At 33.9% G+C, this 18,934-nt stretch overlaps 2 protein-coding genes across 7 annotated transcripts in view; one reads left to right on the top strand and one right to left on the bottom strand.

Annotated features, from left to right (window-relative positions):
* LOC128265035 (uncharacterized protein DDB_G0271670) overlaps positions 1-18,934 on the top strand; it is a 37,834-nt gene that overhangs the window by 3,109 nt on the left and 15,791 nt on the right. For 2 of the 6 annotated variants that reach the window (XM_053000805.1, XM_053000799.1), the window contains exon 1: positions 18,263-18,519. The exons of 1 other annotated variant lie outside the window; for it this stretch is intronic. The gene's annotated coding sequence lies outside the window, so the exon portion shown is untranslated. Of the gene's footprint in view, positions 1-1,812; positions 2,039-10,918; positions 10,943-18,262; positions 18,520-18,934 lie in introns of those variants that run through there. 3 more of the 6 variants (XM_053000801.1, XM_053000804.1, XM_053000806.1) reach the window with 3 other exon arrangements.
* On the bottom strand, positions 14,609-15,621 carry LOC128265041 (salivary glue protein Sgs-3-like). The gene is made up of 2 exons (XM_053000818.1): positions 15,479-15,621; positions 14,609-15,421 (listed from the first exon to the last, which is right to left on the bottom strand). The coding sequence occupies exons 1-2, from the start codon at positions 15,504-15,506 to the stop codon at positions 14,805-14,807; spliced, it is 645 nt and encodes a 214-aa protein (XP_052856778.1). The 5' UTR covers positions 15,507-15,621; the 3' UTR covers positions 14,609-14,804.

Below are 18,934 nucleotides of genomic sequence, written 5' to 3'. Positions count from 1 at the left end.
TTTTTAAAAAAGTAAAAGACAAACAAGTAAACGAATCGAAATACAAAATAAATAACCAAAAAGCACATACACCTATACGCATGTACATATGCACGCAGAAGCAGCAACAAAAACAATAAATTCAAAGATAACAACAAAAAGGTGATGGCCAGCCAAAAAGGCCTTAACCCCAATAAATGTGTAAATACAACTATAAGGCAACGAAAAGCATGGGCAAAAAAATAAAAGAGCAATAGCAATAATACAACAAAAACTAATTATTTATTGCAATTTGTGGGTGGTGAAAGTGAAAATATATATTAATAAATAGATTCCGAGCAGATGAAACCATACAAAGCATAGGCAAAAATTGGGAATTAAAATAACATAAATTGGGATAACAATATAAAAATGAATGCAAAATCTTTTTAAAATATTTTTATAATAATTTAATGTTACACACATAATTAAAAACGCATACAACTTTTAAGCAATTAAATATTTTTATAACACTAAGGCATGTATAAATTTAATTGTAAAAAAATTTAATAACCAATTAACGGAAAATAACAACACAAATTTAATGCGGCACATTTAAGAATAAAAACAAGTTCAGTTTCGATTGTTATGTAACAAATTGGAAGACCGAAAACCTTGAGAAAAAAAAATTTAATAAAAGCAGAAAAAAAACAACAAAGAGCAAACTGTTTTTTTTTTTTTCAGGTAAACAATTACAATTATTTCCACATTAAAAGTCATTTTGGTGCTGCGAAAATTAATTCGTTTTTAATTTGTGCGAACATAGGGATATGTTGATATCTTTTTTTTCTGCTTTTTGAGAACACCTTCCGATGTTTGCCTTTGTTTGATTTTAGCCATATACCATATACCATATACCATATATGTACCTATATACTATATGGTCCCCAGGAAGTAGATAATAAAGTGTGTCGACCCGACAAATGCCCAAATATGTATACAAATACTTGATTTTGTGCGCGTGTTTTTTGTGCCTATAGCCTTAATTCTTTTTTTTGTATTTGTTACCAATATTTTTTTGGGCCTTCATTTTGAAGCTAAGTTTGTGTTTTTCTGGTTTAATTTTATGTTTTTGCAGTATTTAGTTATTAAGGTAATTGTACCAAAGAATTATTTATTTATAAAGTAAATAGGTGTGTTATGTGGGTTTATTTAACTGAAGTTATTTATAAATTATAGTTTAGTAACATTATGTACCTTTTTTTGTATATTTCTAGGTTTATTGATGAACGATTTTACTGAGCGTTAATTAAGATATTATTCTCTTTAATTTTTATTTTTGCTCTTATTATTTTTTTCATTTATGTTTAAATTTAATTGTAGTGATTCATGGCTTAACAACAAATTTAAAACTAGCATTGCAAAACAAATTTAAGTATTAAAGTAATAATACTCAATTATTCACTAATAATAATAATAATTGTTACCTAAAATCATATTATACTTAAAAAAAATTTAAAATACTCTTTTTTTCTTGTATGTTGCAATACAATCGATTTCGATAGACGATTTTGTTGATAAGTTAAATTAAAATTAAAAAACATTTAATAAGCTTTATAATTACATTAAAATTGTTTCCTTTAAAAATTTGGATTTAGACTAATTTTTTCGACTTAATTTTGCGTTGCAATTTCATCATGTGTCGTCGTTTTTACGTATTCGGTTGACGTCAGCGACGCCAGCAGCGCAGCCAGCGTCGCAGTCGGCGCTGGCAGAGGCGCTGTTACAGAGTTTTATTTTATGGGGGCTCCAGGAAAAAGGGGGGCATTAGTCACTTGGGACAGTCACAGACTAAATGGCACTTGTTGTTTGCTCCCCAAGAAAAAAGCGGGCAAAATAGAGAGGTTTCAATGGGGGAGGTGGTTCGGGGAGGGGGGTTGGGTGTTTCGAGTGCCCCTCCCAACCCCCTTTCCACCTTCCGTTGACTAACACAAAAGTAAGGCGAAGCGAAAGGCTGATAAGCTCAAAAGTGAGTAATAATCACACAAACCAAAGTGACGAAGTGCAGGTGTCGGTAAAAGTAAGTAAAAAATATACCAATATAGGGGTGGAGTAAAAAAAGGGGGGTCAACTCAAAATAAAGCAAAAAAGGGGCAAAAAAGTGGCTCGTGTTCCTGAACAATTTGTCCGCAAGAATAGCAATTGCATTTCAAACATGGCTCATTTAAAGGTCGCACTTTGACTTTGATTAATAAAAAATGTATGCAGTGTGAAAAGGAAGATGGAAAACAGATACACTAGAAAGTACAAAATCTATGCATTTGTATGTACCTCTCTCTTGTGACTTTAAATTAGTTAGATAAAATTCAATAATTTTGCTAAAGAACTCGCGCCTCCCTCCAATTTTTATTGAAAATGCTGGCTAACAATGCAAAAATAAGATGTTCGATCAGGTCAATTTCAATAATTAATTCTTCGAGTGAATTGTTTGTGTTTAACTACCGTAATAATTTTATTTTAAAGTAATACGAGACTATCACCAACAATAAATAGATTTTAAATGATCAAATACCAGAAAAATAAGAAGGGGAACTTATAAGCGGAAAATTCATTTCTACCGGACTTCAAAGCAAACACAAAATACTACGTTTTCCCACACTCTTGTTGAAAATTAATTAGCAAAAACAGCAGCAAAGCAGCGAATGGCCGAAAATTATAAATAATTATTTTTGTCACATTTTCAATGTCAACGTTTTCATATGATTTTTGCCTTTGATTATTGCACTCTGAATTTCTTTTGACTTTTTGACTAAAAAAAAAAAATTTCCTGTGAATGGCTTGTTGTTCTTTTTTTTCTGGAGTAAACCAAAATGTCGCGTTCCTTTTTGTTTTTGTGTTACTTATTTAAGTTAAACTTTCTTCTTTGTTTCTCTTGTGTGTTTTTTCAGTTGCGAATGTTTGTCTTTCTGTTTTACTAACAATGTAAATTTTTTTAAGTTTGTTTTTAGAACTTAATTCGTATTGGTTTTGAGTTTAAGGTTTTCTAAATACGATTTTCGGTGCGTGACTTGTTCAATTTTTTTTAATGTTTTCTTAAAGTTTTTTTAGAGTAGATTAGAGTCTTCGTGGTTTCAAAATATAATGCCTCTCCTGGAAGTTATAACATTATTTTTATTTAATATTTTTATCTTTTCTTTTGTTGTATTTTATTAATATGTATTTATGTGTTCTATATTTTTGTTGAATCTTATTGAATTATTTATTTTTTTCTTTTTAATGATTAGAAGTCTTTAACCGTTGATTATATTATACAATTATTCTCATCAACTTGTTGTTGCTGTTTATTATCGTCCATTGTATTGTTCGTCTAACAGAAAAAAGAAAGATACAAAGAGAGTAAAGAGAACCATTGCACATGTCGTGTGTGTGTGTGTTTTGTATCTGACATCAGCGACAACAATAACAAGTAATGTTCGCTCGCAAAGCAAAAACAAAATCAAAAATGAAAAAAAGAATGAAAGGTAACAAGAAAAAGCAACCAGTAAACGTAAACACGTCAGCCAAGTCATTGAACACAGTGGCGAGAGAGAGAGAGAGGAAAAACCGGCTGGTAGTAAAAGCAATTACAGTGCGAAAGGAAAGAGATAGGGAGAGGCAGGAAAATGGAGTGCAAGAGAGAAAGAGAGATTCGTTTGCGTGGCAGCTTTTTGGTTTTAGCAAAAAAAAAAAACGAAAAAGCAAACAAATTGACACGTGAGCTTACACAAGAGAATGTTAAAAGAGAGAGCAAAGAGAGCGAGTGGTTAAAGAGAGGTATTCAAAGAGCAAAAGCTGCTCAGTTAAGAGACTTTAAAAGAAATACTTAATGAAATACATAATATTTTATAATATAATAACATTATCTTAAAATAAAATAAAAAAAAAAAAACAAAAAAACAATGTTTTCAAAATTATTTTTCCAAAAAAAAAAAAAAAAAAACATGCATACCTTCGTATAATAAAAAAAAACAAACAGAAATGTAAAATGATAAAGAAAAATCATAAACCTATTGGAAAATCAAACACAACACAAAAATGTAAAATTAACACCATTTAAGTTATCATCAAAATTAACTTTATTAAAAGACAAAGTGAATTGCCTCTTTTTAGCACAGCAAAAGAGAAAGCAAGAGAGCCATGGACATGTGCATTTTGCATTTGCAATGACAACACCCCAAAATGCACACACGCGAATGCCTTTGTTTTTGTGTCGCGTGATTGAGGCGAAGCCGAAATAGCGGTAAAGACAGCGCAGCGATAACACGAGCAAACACACATACAACTCCTCTTCCCGCACTCTCCCACGCTCTCTTTCAACCACCCACTTGGTCTCCCGCTCTCTCTTAACTGTGCGATTTGTCCATATCGCTCGCTCTCGCTGCCATAGCCTACCGCTTATTATTGTAGGTCATAAATGCATGCACATGACTGCACTTGGTGTAAGCGAGTGGGGCCGAGAGAGTTGGAGCAAGGGAGAGGCTGTGTTTGTGTGTGTTTGTGTTTTGTGAGTGTTTTGGGACTACGTGTACAAGTTTAATGCGCTTCTTGAATATTTGTCGGGCTCTCAAAACCCGCAGATGAATCATGCCGACAAAAAAATAAATTTTTACCAAATTAAATGTTATGTTTAATGCTGTAGGAATTTAAGATAGTACAGATAGAGTTAGGGAACTCTTTGTTATCCATAAGGTTTTCACAATGCTGGATTATTATTTTATATTATGCACACGTCTTTTTTTTCTAGATTGTAATTTTGACTCCCTGTTTAAACTCTACATTTTTTCGTAATGGTAGAGAATCCTTAAATTCTGCATAGTCCGTCTCAAACTGCTATGCTTATTCCCTTATTCCTGCTGCTTCCTCTTCAACCGCTGTCATAATCAAAGCGAACGCTCTGTAATTAACAGTGTGTCTGTGTGTAAAGAGGGAGAAAGGGGGAAAACAAGAGGTTGAAAGAGGTTGAAAGAGAGTGGGTGGCAGAGAGTGGGCGTCAAGGGGTTGAAAACAGTGAGAAAGAGAGAGATTTTTGTTTTGCTTTGTGGCTTTCGTAAACTGTTTGTTATTGCTTTTAACAGAAAATGCAAGGTCTCTTTTCGCTCTCTCTCCCATATTTCTGCCTCTCTCTTTACCTCTTTAAATTTTTTGCATCTTTATCGATAAATAAAGCCATCCATATTTTTAAAATTAAATTTATAAAAGTTTTCTTTAGCAATGTAAATTTGTATTCAAAAAATAAAATTTCTAGATTAATATAAAGTTACAAATTGATAACAATATAAAACGGGCAAAATGAGAAATAAAATAGTAGTGGTGTCAACGTGACGTATGCGTAATGTAAATGCAGTGTGAGGAAAAGAGAAAATGATGGAGAAGTGGCTAGGGAGAAATAGACAAACAAATAGAGATAAAGAGAAACGGAGAGAGTGGAGCAGCGACTGCACTTTGTTATTGTTTTTCATGCGTCTCTATTAATTAATTTTTATTTTACGCTGATCATTGTCAATGTCTCTCTTTATCATCTATTTATGTCTTTTTTTATCTTCAAATTTTTTTATTCATATGAGTTGGTTGAAAACACACACACGAGTACATACATATGTATATGTGTTTTAAAAGGTCCCAAAATTCTTAATTTCTATTTACCATTTCCTGACTCCAAGAATCTTCAAAAAAGTTCATTGTAAAATCATTCTTCTTATAATCTTGTCTATATTACTTAATTTTTCAAATTCTATAACAAAGCCAAAAACTCCAAACAAAAAACTTCATTTCCTGCACCATTAAAACAAAACTGATAAATCCGATTCGGAAACCTAGAAATTGCTGCAAAGGAAGCCAAGAAAGAAAACCGATAAAAAAAGGCAACACATTAAGGTAGCCCATTACTGTTTTTCGAAGATTAAAACAAATTCAATAACTGAAGAAACTGGATAGAATTAAAAAAACTGATAGTGAAAAATACATTTTTGTGAACAAAATTGTGAGGGCTGTATTTGAAGGAAATGCTTAACGACTTGATAAGGTTTTTTTATGTGTATGTATGTGTGTGTTCAATGCATTCATTCATATACATACATATATGCACATTTTGAAGGTTACAGTTCTAATTCTTAAACCAATGAATGTGTATTCGAGGCTTAGCAATATTTTCTAAAAAATATTAACATTAAATAACATTGAAAATGTATGTACATATGTACAAATGTAAAGTAGAATTCATGTCTAGATTACCATCTCTTAGCAAGCACCTTAAATTTCGCAAACACTTTTCAACTTGTACTTCTTGCCATAAATAAGAAAATTAACTCGGTAAAGTAGCAAACTGGTTGAACGTGCCAAATTCCAATTAGTTGGGTACTTTAGTGGCTCCCCACTGTCCTTACCCCGCGGTAACTCCCTCGCCCCCCGAATCGCCCTATCCAACCATTTATAAAAACACTGCCCGTAAGCCAAGTTTACTGTAAATTTTGTTCGTTTTGCTCTGTTTTTGCAAAGCTACCCTAGTTTTTTGAGGTATATTAAGTGAAAGGATTTTTTATAAATAAAGGTTTCATATGTATTGGCTCTTTAAATAATGTCTTAATCAAGTGAGTACCACAATATTGATAAGAAAACAGATGTTCCAAATTTTTTGTTATCACTTGAATTATTTATTATTTATTTTGTTTTATTTCAAATTTAAAAGGGTAATTTTGCTATGTTGCTGCATTAACTTTTCCCTTTATATTTTTTATTTCTTGTTTTTCTGTTTTTCTTTTGTCCCTGAAAAGAAAACAGAACCAAAAAAATTAAGGGAACATTTCAGAATGGTCTTTATCTCCCTCGGTTTTTTATCCCACCCACCCTTTTTTGTAATTGCTGTGTTATCAACAAGAACAGCATCACCAGCAACACCTCCGTTTATAAAAATTAAAAAAATATGCAGCAAAAAAAAATATTAAAAGAAAATAATTTAAAAAAATTTAATCAAAAGGAAAAGGCTAAGGATGCAGACAATAATGAAGAAGCTGAATTACAAAGAATACGCCCTCATTCAGCTCTCTATTTCTCTCTTTCATTCCCTTTTCTTTATCTCTCTTTTTTTGCTTGATAAGTGTTTGCATTTTACTTCTTGGCTTTGTTTTTGTATTGCTTGTTTGTATTTGCATTTTGTTTGTTGGTGTGCGTGTGGATCAGCTGAAGCTAAAACCCAATGCATTCTGATTGCAAAAGAACCAAAGTGGACTTCATAAATACTTATTATAAAGAAAATTTCAACAAAGTACAACAATATGAACATATACATACATACCTACAGTGGGCAAAAAAAATTTACCCACTGAAAATTAATTTTAACTAGTTCCTAAGCTGTACAAGATAAACCCTTCTTTTAAATCATTATCTGTCAATAAATGATAGAAAAGAAAAGTGAAATTTTGCTTGTCTTCTAAGATGCAGTACCTATAGCTTTAGGTAGTTAACTAAGGCAAAATGTTGCATGGTACATTTCAAACTTTATCGCTAATCTTCGATGACAAATTGTTAGATGTAAACATTTCCAAATCGATTGATATAGCCGATAGACTTTAAGCTTACACTGCCATATCATGTGCGCGGAAAGAAGAAGCATCAGCCGAGACAGCATTTTGAAAGTGAAAAGTTCAAAACAGCAGAAAATGCAACCCCCTCACCCCCAATTAAGCTCTTTATACACCCCTTCTTGAAGGTTTCGCCACTTTGGAAATTTGTTTGCTGCTAATTAGAGTGCGGCACTCTGATTATACACACACACACACACACACACACACACACACACACACACACACACACATGCTAACCTTGTGGGGAAAAATGAAACAAAAATAAAAAACGAAGATACTTTCTTGATAAAACAAAGCAACAAGAACAACTTTGGGAGAGGGAAAAGTGTTTGCTCATGTCATGCTTAAGAACGGTATAAAAAGGACAAAATATACATAAGGGGGTAAAGCACTGAAAAGAGGAAAATCCACACAGAAAATTTTATTCGTATTTTTTATTCGTCTAACCTACTACATATCTACTTTTAATTGTTATCGCTGTACTAAAAATTACTAAATTAGTTATATAATAGTATAAATCTATTATTGTTGTTATATATTAGGTAATGGAGTGAAAAACAATAAAATAGAACTTTAAATCTCTTTAAAAACCCATTTAAGACTGTACATCATTACAAGATAATGCTTTTACAAAAATGGGTTCAAGATCTCTAAAATTACTTATAATAAACATGTTTTCATGGTTCCTCAGATTACTTGTGTTTATTTAATATTATAATTTTGATAGGATAGAATTTTTTTTACCATCAAATGAGGGTGCACTTTTTATTTCGAACCCATCGTCATCCAGACGCTCACTCGGCTAACCAAAAAGTGGGCGCTGCATTTTACACTTGAACGCTTTTGTCATTCGGGTTAGAGTGCAAAAGGGGGTTTTAGATGGAAAAAAGGAATGGGATGTATGTTTGGCTTCCATTTTTTTTTTTTTTGGCTGAATATACATACATACATATGTATATATGCAAACACTCAGCTTGATTGATTTGTGCATGCAAACTACGAGAAAAATAGCAACAGCAGCAGAACCAGAACAAGAGGTTTCAAAGAAGGCAACAAAAAACTGGAGAGGAGCTGCATGAAAACTGTATCAGCTCTTTTTATTTTCCTCTTGCGACTTTTGCTATTTTTACCCAGAATTTAATTAAGTTAAGATTCCTCTCATCTCATCTTTCCGCTTAACTTGGTTTTTCCGGCCAAACCCCCTTAATTATAGACAACTGATATCGCGAACTGTTAATTACACGGCTATTAATTACAGTTTTTTAATAGGCATTTTACAAATTTTTTATATGTTGAACACAATATTATGATTATTAATCGGACATTTTTTTTTTACATATCTTTTCCAACTCATAACAAGCAGACACTTAATACATAATTATATACTTAATTAATTTGGGGGCCTTTACTTTGAGAAATGTCTTTTAGTGTAATTTAATTTTCAGATTAATTTCCAAAAATTTGTATCATAGTAGGATTAATTTATGATCCTAAAAAAGAGATGCGTCGATAGTTATCACGTTGGGTAAATTTATAGAGTAAATCGCAATGACGTGGAAAACCGAAAAAGAAAATGAAATCGAGCCAAGTTCTTGCTTTTCACTCATTTCACTGATTCTTTATTTCTCTATCTAAATCTCTCGCTCTTCTCCATTTTCTATCTATCTCGTTCGTATTTTTCAGCGCGTGCTGATTGCATTTATGTCAACGTTCGTTTTCAATGTTAAAAGTCGGACTGGATTTAAAAGGGAGGGTGTCAAAAATGCAGGGGCGTTGTAAAAAATATAAACAAGAAGGGGGGCGTGGTTGGAGGGGGAAGGGGAGGAGGGGGGAGAGATTTAGGGGGCTTAAATACATACAACAAAACGAGAATTATGCATGAAAAGTGGCATAAAAGTTGCATTTTGTTGCCTCTATAATTCTCCGTATCTCTCTGTTTCTTTCTCTCTTTCTCTCCATATGCAACAAACATGTCCAAACACGCACACATCCATAAGCTGATTGCATTCGCCAATGTGCATGTGTATGGGCAATGTAAATGGTAAACGCCACAACAACAAAGTACATAGCAAGTACAATACACAATACGGCTGGCACAGTGGTGCCAAAATTAAATTAAATTAAATTAAAATAAATTATTTGACATTATCTATATCATATCGGACAGATGTTTTAAACTTGCATTTCTTATTTATTCATCAAAAGTTTAACTTACGATTTCTAAGCTCTCACTTATAATTTAAACATCAAAAAGAGCTTTATATATGTATGTGTATGTATGAGTAAACTAAAACAAATCTATAATATAACTCTATGAAAACAATTTTACAAGCTTGGCCCACTGTGCCTCAGGCCCCCATAGAACCGAAAGCAACAACAATCAGACATTGATGATGGGGCAAGCCCATATAATCAAAGTCGGGAGAGTCAGAGTCAGGGCTTAGTGGCTGGGCAATCAGTCAGTCAGTCCGTCAATCAAGCGTCTATATATAGTCTCGAAAACTGCATTCACACACACTATAGAGACGATCAGAGCGAGACGGTAATACTTTTGGGGGGTGGGGGGTGAGAAAGAGATTGCGAATAAGTTGACCTGTCAAGTTCATACGATATTCATTGCATTTAATTGATGTCTCGCATTGTGGGAATAATTGTAAGGCAAAAAGTAAATCATCCAGGGAAAAAATTAAACTAAATAAATGAATAAAAAAATGCAACTATTTTTAATACTTTACCCTTACAGTTTCTTGTTATATGTTGTTTATCGTTTATATTGACCCTGATTTACTATATAATATTTATCAGACATGATTAGCTCAGGCTTAAATTATCTAACGAAATCTTATCTTATTTGTTGTATCTTTAAGATTAAATCTAGAAAAGTTTCAGATATTTTGTTCTTGATTGATAACTCCGATTATAAAGCTCTCACTTCAGAATGATGTTTAACCCTTCGACGCCGCTCCCTTTTCGTTGTTCTTAAAAAAATTTTTTTTGGACAGGATTTTCAGGGTTTCTGCTTTTTTTTTGGGTAAATTTTGTTGGCTTCTTCAATTTAAATTTCATTTCCCGTTTTTCTTTGTGGTGCCCGGGAGGGGGTTAAGACTTAAAACCAGCTGTCGCCTTCGGGGGTTATCAAAAGTGTTTGGTTACTCCTGTTTTTTGTGTTGCTTACACTTGTGAATACTTCATGTGCACTTACTCATTCTCCATCTCTTTCCCCCCATTACAGCTGTCGGAAGAGGAAGAAACAGAAGAGGAAGCAGAAGAACAGCCAATTTGTAGACGACTCTTCGAGCCAGTCCTCTTTGTTTTCGTTTTTTGTCATTTCGGCTCACCATACATTTCGGTTTCAGTTTTATTGTGTTAATTCTTTATTCCAGATACTCTAACTTTATTTGTTTGGCTTCAAAACCTTTTTCAAAACGGTTTTCAGTTCTTAAAAACGTAAAAAAAAAGTGAAATAATAAACAAAATAACCTTAACCTTTAGTATAGTATACTACAAGGTACATATTTTTTTAGATTTTTAGCTTTAATTATTATATGAACCTTTGAATTTCACAATCTTTTCATTATTTTTAGTTTGCTATTCCTGTTGGCCGTACTATATTTTCTTATCTTCTTATATTTAAAATCGGAATTTTCCCGATTCACCCATTTATAAAGAGTATTTCGTAAGCTTTTGGCTACCTTTCTGTCACTCTTGTTTGCTCTTGTTTTTATGTTTATTAATTGAAATTCTCTGGAATGCCAGAAGTTGGAACACTTGCATCGTAACCTGGCACTTGTTTCGCCTGCATTTGTTTGGGTTACATGTATGTATGTACATGGGGACTATTAAAATGAAAGGGCGAATAAAAAAAAAGAGAGAGGAAGGGTTGCATTACTCATACGCCACGTTATGCAGCCGCTCACTTTATTTACTTTTTATTTAGTCCAACGCTTTTTGGCACGCATTTTTTGTGTGATTTGTTGCCAACTGAACTGTTTTTTGTGTGCTCTTTTCTTTTTTTGACTCAGTCAGTCGTTATGTGGGCTTAAATGAAGGGATTGACGGCTGAAAGGGGGATTGACGTGACAGCGGGGGTCGAAAAACTAAATTTGAGTTGAGCTGGCACTTTGACTGATGATCAAAAAACATCCAAATGTTATAGAAATTTCAATTACGTGATATAGAAAATTAAGTTGCCCTGTAATCGATGGTACTTCGGTTGATAATTTTATATTAAAATCTGTTACTTATTGTTATTGATTGTAAGTAAAGAATAATTTTGTGACGTTCAAAATATTCTCGTCATTTGTGAACCGGTTAAAGTTAAAAAAAAGTTAATTGTTGAGCTGGCAAAATAACTATAACAACAAGTAAATTATACCGAGTTTTTGATTTAAAAACAAAAGCAAAAACCAGTTTTTTAACAATTAAGAATCGGAAAAATGTTCTGCAAAAAGTTAATTTAAATAAATGGGCTTATAAGCTCTTACATCGATTATTAGAAGTATATGAACGAAACGATTATAACACGGTGAAGCTGTTACAAAAAATCAGGGTTTATCTTATGACTCTATTTAAAAAGGAAACATTCTAATGAATCGGCTTGGAAACGCATGTTGTTTCCTATTAAGTGTTGTTTTCTTTAAAGCATGAGTACGTTGTTATATCCGGATTAGCTAATTTCCATTTACCATGTCCCTAATTATCTTTTAACCACATTTGAGCTTTCACCCACGAACATGTGTGGTTATCTCCAGTCGCATGTTGCAGCATCTTGCCCTCTCCTTATAACCGTATCCCTTATACACGAATCCAACTAATTAGCCATAGCCCTTGGCCCAGGCTGCAAATGCAAATTGATGGCTTTCATAGTGCGCTTTCTAATTGCGATGACATAGAAGGGTAAAGGGGGGTGGGCATTTGGGGGTTATAAAGATGGCACTTATGCACAACTTTGGTCAGAACAGTTGAATAATTTTTTTTATTCATTGTTAAATTACAAAAAATAGTATGTATTATAGAATTATGTATTAATAATTTATTTAAAAAAATACAACCTATTTATAGTTAAGTAGGTTTAAAAAAAAAACAAAAATCGTACATTTCTTTTTGGATGCTATACTATTATTTTGCGCACAACTGTAGAAGGGTTATGAGGGTAAAGGGAAATTGGGGGAATAAGTCATGTTAGTCAAAGGCGAAAAGGAAGCCCAGGACAGCTTTCTATTTCTCTCTCTCTCTCTCTCTCTCTCTCTCTCTCCCTGTTCTCCCTTTCTCTCTCCATCTTTGTGTCAACATGTTGCGGCAACAAATTGTTGCACTGTTATTGTTGTTTTCATTAGTTTGGTTCTCCTGTTTTCATTCACTTGTTTGCTAGCCTTCTCTTTCTCTCCTTTGAGCCCGGTTTTTTTCCGCTTTGAGCTCCACTTCGCTTTTTGTCTCTTTTTCGCTCTCTTTTGGTTGCTGCGCCGTCGCTTTTGACCACTTGGCTTCCGGTTTTTTTCACTTGCAGCTTGTTGAAAAATATATTTATTACTTCCTATTTTTCTGATACCCTTTAAACTTGTTAAGTACAATAAATTTTAATAAAATAAAATGTTTGGTTAAACCTTTTAAAATATTTTCATACAAATTTTAAATATTCGGAACTATTAAGCTTTATAAAAACAAGATACGGGGGTAAATTTTGTATTATAGCAGTAAACTTTTTTCCAAATCTGTCAAATTTCAAAGATGATACAAAAAAACAAAATTACAATAACTATTTCGATCCCTGTAAGCAACTTTATTTGATATTTAATATTTCTTGTTTCAAAAATTGGGAAAACAATAAAAGTGGTACAACCCAGTTCTTTAACTTAAAATAAAAAATAAAAAATAAATATCTAACATTCGGTTTCAGAAATTTTTCGGAGTGTTATGATCAAATTTTGAATGATTACACAAATGAAATAAAATCCTGGTTGAAAAATGTCTTAAAAATAAAATTATTAAATACTAAATATCGGAAACCCTGATTCTGAAACACTTGTAATAATTACAAAAGAACTATTAATTCATATTATATTATCTTTTTTTAATGTTTGTTTTAAAATATTACTTATTTTCCGTTTCTCAGTTCCTTGTACGTCTTCTACTCACGCACACTAATACCAAAACATCCTGTCATCGCACCTGCGCCTTATTTTTTTGCGTCGCATTTTTACTTGCTCTCTCTTTCGTCATCCTGTTTGGCTCTCTTTGGTCTCTCACCCGGTTTTCTGCAAGCTCTCTCTCTCTATCTGCTCCTTCCTTTCTCCTTTTGTCAAAACCGCCCACGCTGTTTTCCTCAGCTTCTTCTTCCCTTGTCTCGGCTTCCTCTCATCGTCCAACTAGATTTCCTTCTACTCCCCCTCTTCTCATTTGGACTTGATTTCCGTTTTGCGCCGTCATGCACTTTGAACTCTTTCCTTTTTCATTGCACCTGCCCCTTCATGCTCTTTCGCCCCCTTTTGCATATCCTTCTTTAATTTCCTTTTCACTAAGCCCGCCCCACTCCCTCCTCTTTATCGCCATTTAAGTAGCTTCCAAGGAAACAAGAAATCCAGAAGGACGATACAAAGGGCAAAGAATTGAGGAGGGCAAGAAGAACTGCAGAGGGGTGAGAATTGGATTGCATAGAGGGTGAGAAGAATTCCAGAAGAAGTGGATGTCTAGAAGAATCAAAGCAAGCGTAAACAAGTTTTAGGACCTTTTCTTGTCCTAGTCCAAGTAAATCCAGTTGAAGTTATCACAAAGCAAAGCTGTTGGAAAGGAAAAGAAGAAACGCGTATTCAGTGAATCTTCTGTTCTTTCTGATTCTTCCCATCGTTTCATTTATTTGATTATGGGCTTTCTGTCTTTATTTCTTCGCATTTCTCAGGAGTAATGATTCTCAGACAGTTTTTGAAAAAAGGTACTAATTGAAATGTTATCAAATGTGTTGAACTGCAAAGAAATATTAAATATGTTGTAATACAATACAATAAAACAACATTTTTTAAATGCAACAAAAATGTTTATTTTAATATAAAAGTAGTAACAAAACAAAAAAAAATATTCTATAAGGTGATCGCACATTGTCCTATGTCAGTCAAGTTCTTAATTTCACTTTCACAGAATTTGGCATGTTTACATACATACATATATTAAAAAAAACCTTTTTCCAAACTGAAATTGAGAACTTGGCTAATCACCAAATCCAGTGATTAGATCTTACATCATCCATTTGGGCTCTCCGCAGACGCATTGTCTAATCTTGGTATCCAGTTTCTTGATGTCATTTAACAATTCCTGGCACAAAACGCTCTTGGAGGGGCATCCTGGGCAAGTTTCACCACCGGGTCCACATGACTTGCATCCGCAGCCTGGATTAGAAGGCTTAGTTGTGGGTTTCTTCGTAGTAGGCTTTGTGGTGGGTTTCTTCGTAGTTGGTTTTGTGGTGGGTTTCTTCGTAGTAGGCTTTGAGGTGGGTTTTGCCGTGGTGGAGGTACAAGGAGGTGCTGTGGTAGCCTTAGTAGTGGGTGTTGCCGTGGTGGGTACAGTTGTGGTACAAGGAGGTGCTGTGGTAGCTTTAGTAGTAGTAGCCTTGGTAGTGGCCCTAGTGGTAGCCTTAGTAGTGGCCTTAGTAGTGGCCTTAGTAGTGGCCTTAGTGGTAGCCTTAGTGGTAGCCTTAGTGGTAGTTTTTACTGTAGTTCGCTTAGTTGTGGCAGGTTTTTTGGTGGTGACGGGCTTTTTAGTTGTGGGTGTACTACAAGGCGGGGGAGGTCCTTCACAAGGCGGTTCTAATATTTCACAAGGCGTAGACGAACAGCCGATAAGCAGGACGCTCGCTAATCAGAAAAAACAAATTAGTCAATTTGTATGATAGTACTCCAAAATTTAAATACCAATCAGAAAGCAAATGGTGATCTTCATTTTGGTCCTGGTCCGCTTCTTTAGCTAGATGAGACGAGATGGTCCTTCACTGGATGGTGCTGAGCCCCGAACTGAATACTTAACAGGCTATTGCTACCCATTATATATAGTCCCTCTTGTTCGCGACAGGGGTCCTGATAAAAATAATCTTGGCTTGTTCAAATAAAGCCAGGTTCCAATAATAGACCAAAAATTTACATAAACTCCAGTTCACATAAAAAAAGTGATATTTGCTTTTAATATTAATATTACACGTGCGGTTCGTAAATTCTGTTTTTATTGCCTTTGTTTAAAGAGATGTTTAATTTACCCTGAACTTTTAGTAGAACAGTCGTATAAGAAATTTCATATAAAATGTCTGAGGCTAAAGTCTTTCAAGGATGATCTGGGTAGAACTTTGGAACTTTTCTGTTTTCCTAAAATTTAAAATGTTATTAAAATACTTTTTGTAAAGGATCATTTATGCAAATAAATTATGTTGTACGTTTAAATTTACAAGTATTTTTACTTATTTAAAACCTCAAAAAATGGTACAAGCTCTTAAACCTGAATTACGTCTTATATAAGTTGTTTACCGAAAAGTTTCACTAATTAATTAAACACTTAATAGTCTAATGGAATTCTAAACATTGTTTTTTTTTTTTTTCAAATTCTTCCTCCCGAGGGCTGCAAAATAAAAAATATACGAAATTGTAAATTTTGACCTAGAAATGCGAGCGCACAAAAGTCAAAACAAAACGCAGATGATAAACCAAAAGGGGCAGATAGAAGAGTGATGAATGAGGGTGGAGGAGGAGGAGAAGGAGGAAAATGGGAGTGGATACAAAAACGCAGAGACCCAAAAAAGTACAATGAACCCTCCAACCATTGTTGTTGTTGTTGTTGTTGTTGTTGTTGTTGTTGCTGTTGCTGCTGCTGCGTCGGCAACATTGTTGCTGCCCCGCCCACTTCGCCACGCAACCACCTCCCCTCTTTTTCCTCCAAAGTTAACAACATCTTCCAGAAGGAAAAAAAAGAATAAAATTATGAAAACAAACAATTTGCTGGGGCAATGTTGCTGCTGCTCCCGATGATGATGATGTTGCTGCTGCTGTGGCACGCTGCAACTTTTGCCCGGGGCCCAGGTTTTTTTGGACAGCCAGGGAGCTGGCCATGCATATCAAAACAAGTTCCGTCCCACACAAATGCCAGCACGTTTCGAAGTTGCCGACGTCGACGCATCATAACAATAACAAAAGCCCCAACCAGACACACCAGCAACATCGACAACAACAACAACAACAACAGCAGCATGAGCGAGCAAACAATTTGGAAGCCAATACAACTACAGTAGACATTTCCTCATAAGCTCAATAGTTAAATATGTATATTGAGGCAACCCTTAAAAAATAATCAAGATTTGTTATACATATATTTTAATAAATTATGTATATAAAAATTACAGTATCTCGGATATGAAGTGCTTAGTTAAAAAGTACAGTAGATATGGGGAATGGGACAAACACGACTCTAAAGTTTAACTATAAAGTAAGTTATTCTTAGCCATACATATGTACATACTTATGTATGTAAAAATAACTTTTTTTTTAGTCAAAGTCTACTGTACATGTGCATGAAACAGTGCATAAACAATGGCAGCGACGTCGACTGCGGCAGAGGCTGTGTCAAAGGGGGTTGGCAAAGAGGGGCGAAAGGAAGGAGAGGTGACGAGGGGGAGGTGTAGGAAGCGGCGGAAAAGTTGCCGTGGACGAAACAATGACGCAGCAACAGCAGACAAATGCGAATGAGAATCACAATGAGAATGCCAAAGAGAATGTCGAGCCCAGTAGAACGAAGAATAAGAAAAATAAGAACAAGAAGAGAGTCTGTGCAGCATCTTAAGATGGTCCTTATATGGTCCACCGTTTAAAAAATACACAATAATCACAATTTGTATGTATGTAAATAAAAAGTTACAAAAACCTAAAATGATTGTGCATAAATAAGTTCTACTGATAGATAGAATTAAAAAAAAAAAAATTAAAAATTATGCCAGTTCCGCAGAATTTAAAAAAAAATTCTTGTGAATTTATTTATAAAGTACGGCTAATAGATAGGATATATTAGGATATTTATGAAATATTTTGAGAAATTGTTTTCAGGTTTGTAAAAGTCTATGGTGTTTGGCCCGCCCTAAAGTTCTTACACAGACAAATCGACAATTACACAGCTCTGTTGTTATTATTGTTATTTTCTTCCTGCTTCGCTATGCACAAGCGCAAGAAAAGCAACAGCAACAAACGGACAAACAATCACAACACCTACATACATACATACATATGTACATTCAGAAACCAAACAGGCGTGCTGGTCGACAGATGCGGTCGCCAAAATAGCGAAACATAATATTTGCTTGCATACTTTTTTTTAATAAAAACCGTATGGTTTATAAAAATCTGAGGGCTATATATCAGTTATAGTGTCCGTATTATACACAGCGCTTAAATAGTTGATAGTTTAATTTTAGCTAAAAATATTTTATAATTAACTTCTAAGTATTTGTTCCCATATTAATTTAAAAGTAAAGCATATGTTGCTATTAAATTGACCGCTTCTGTACTTGCGCTCTCTTCGCTCTCTTTTGGCTGCATTTTGCCATTGCTTTTGCTGCTGTTGTTGTTGCCTTGCGAATGCTGCGACTGCGACGCCGACAGCGACGTCGACTGAGGTAGAGGCAGCGCAGTCGCGGTGGCAAAAAGTTAAGTCAAAATTGAGCGGCCGCATTTAGTTTGCTTCTGTCATTGCATTCGGGTAGGAAATTCACAAGATACGAGAATAAAGGAATAAGAAACACCAAAAAACACAAGAAACCGAAACAACAAACAAACATAAAGCTAGTAAAATTAACAAAAAAAAGAAAGAAACCACAGCTTGCCTTTATTTTTTTCACGTTTAAGTGCAACCAATAAGAAGAAACAGAAACGAGAATATAGGAGAAGAAGAAGCAGCAGCAGAGTGCTTAATAATTCTAACGGTAAATAGTGAGCGAAATTTCTCGGTGTAAAGTGCAAAACGAAAAGTTGTCTGCGAGTGTGTGTGTGTTGTTTTGTTTCCAATTGCTTTGCATATGTGTTTATTTTCACGGTGAACTTTTTCCTTGCATTTGTTTGTGGTGTTTTTTTTTTTGCTTTTAAATTAATATATCATGGTATTGGCTGGCATTAATTTTTCGTAAGATTTTTATTTTGTTCAGCATTTATTATTTTATTTTGCAATAATTCCTCCAACATTGTTTTTTTTTATTTAATTTTCTTGCATTCGTAATGTTTTAATTATGTTGTGTTTTGGCTTTATTTATTTGCATTTATTTTGCTTTTCAAAATGTGTGCGTTTGTTTTTATCTTTGTATGTGCTTATGTGCTTACTTTTAACTTTTCTTAGTATTTTTA

The sequence above is a fragment of the Drosophila gunungcola genome, unplaced genomic scaffold, assembly GCF_025200985.1.
Source record: "Drosophila gunungcola strain Sukarami unplaced genomic scaffold, Dgunungcola_SK_2 000090F, whole genome shotgun sequence".
In the NCBI taxonomy this organism is placed as follows: domain Eukaryota; kingdom Metazoa; phylum Arthropoda; class Insecta; order Diptera; family Drosophilidae; genus Drosophila; species Drosophila gunungcola.
This window is presented reverse-complemented; position numbering and strand designations above follow the sequence as displayed.

Excerpts from the sequence above, each read along its gene's own strand:
- LOC128265041 (XM_053000818.1), bottom strand. The coding sequence starts at position 15,506 with ATGAAGATCACCATTTGCTTTCTGATTG. Across the intron at positions 15,422-15,478 it reads CACCATTTGCTTTCTGATTG|CGAGCGTCCTGCTTATCGGC; the intron begins GTATTTAAATTT and ends TTTTCTGATTAG.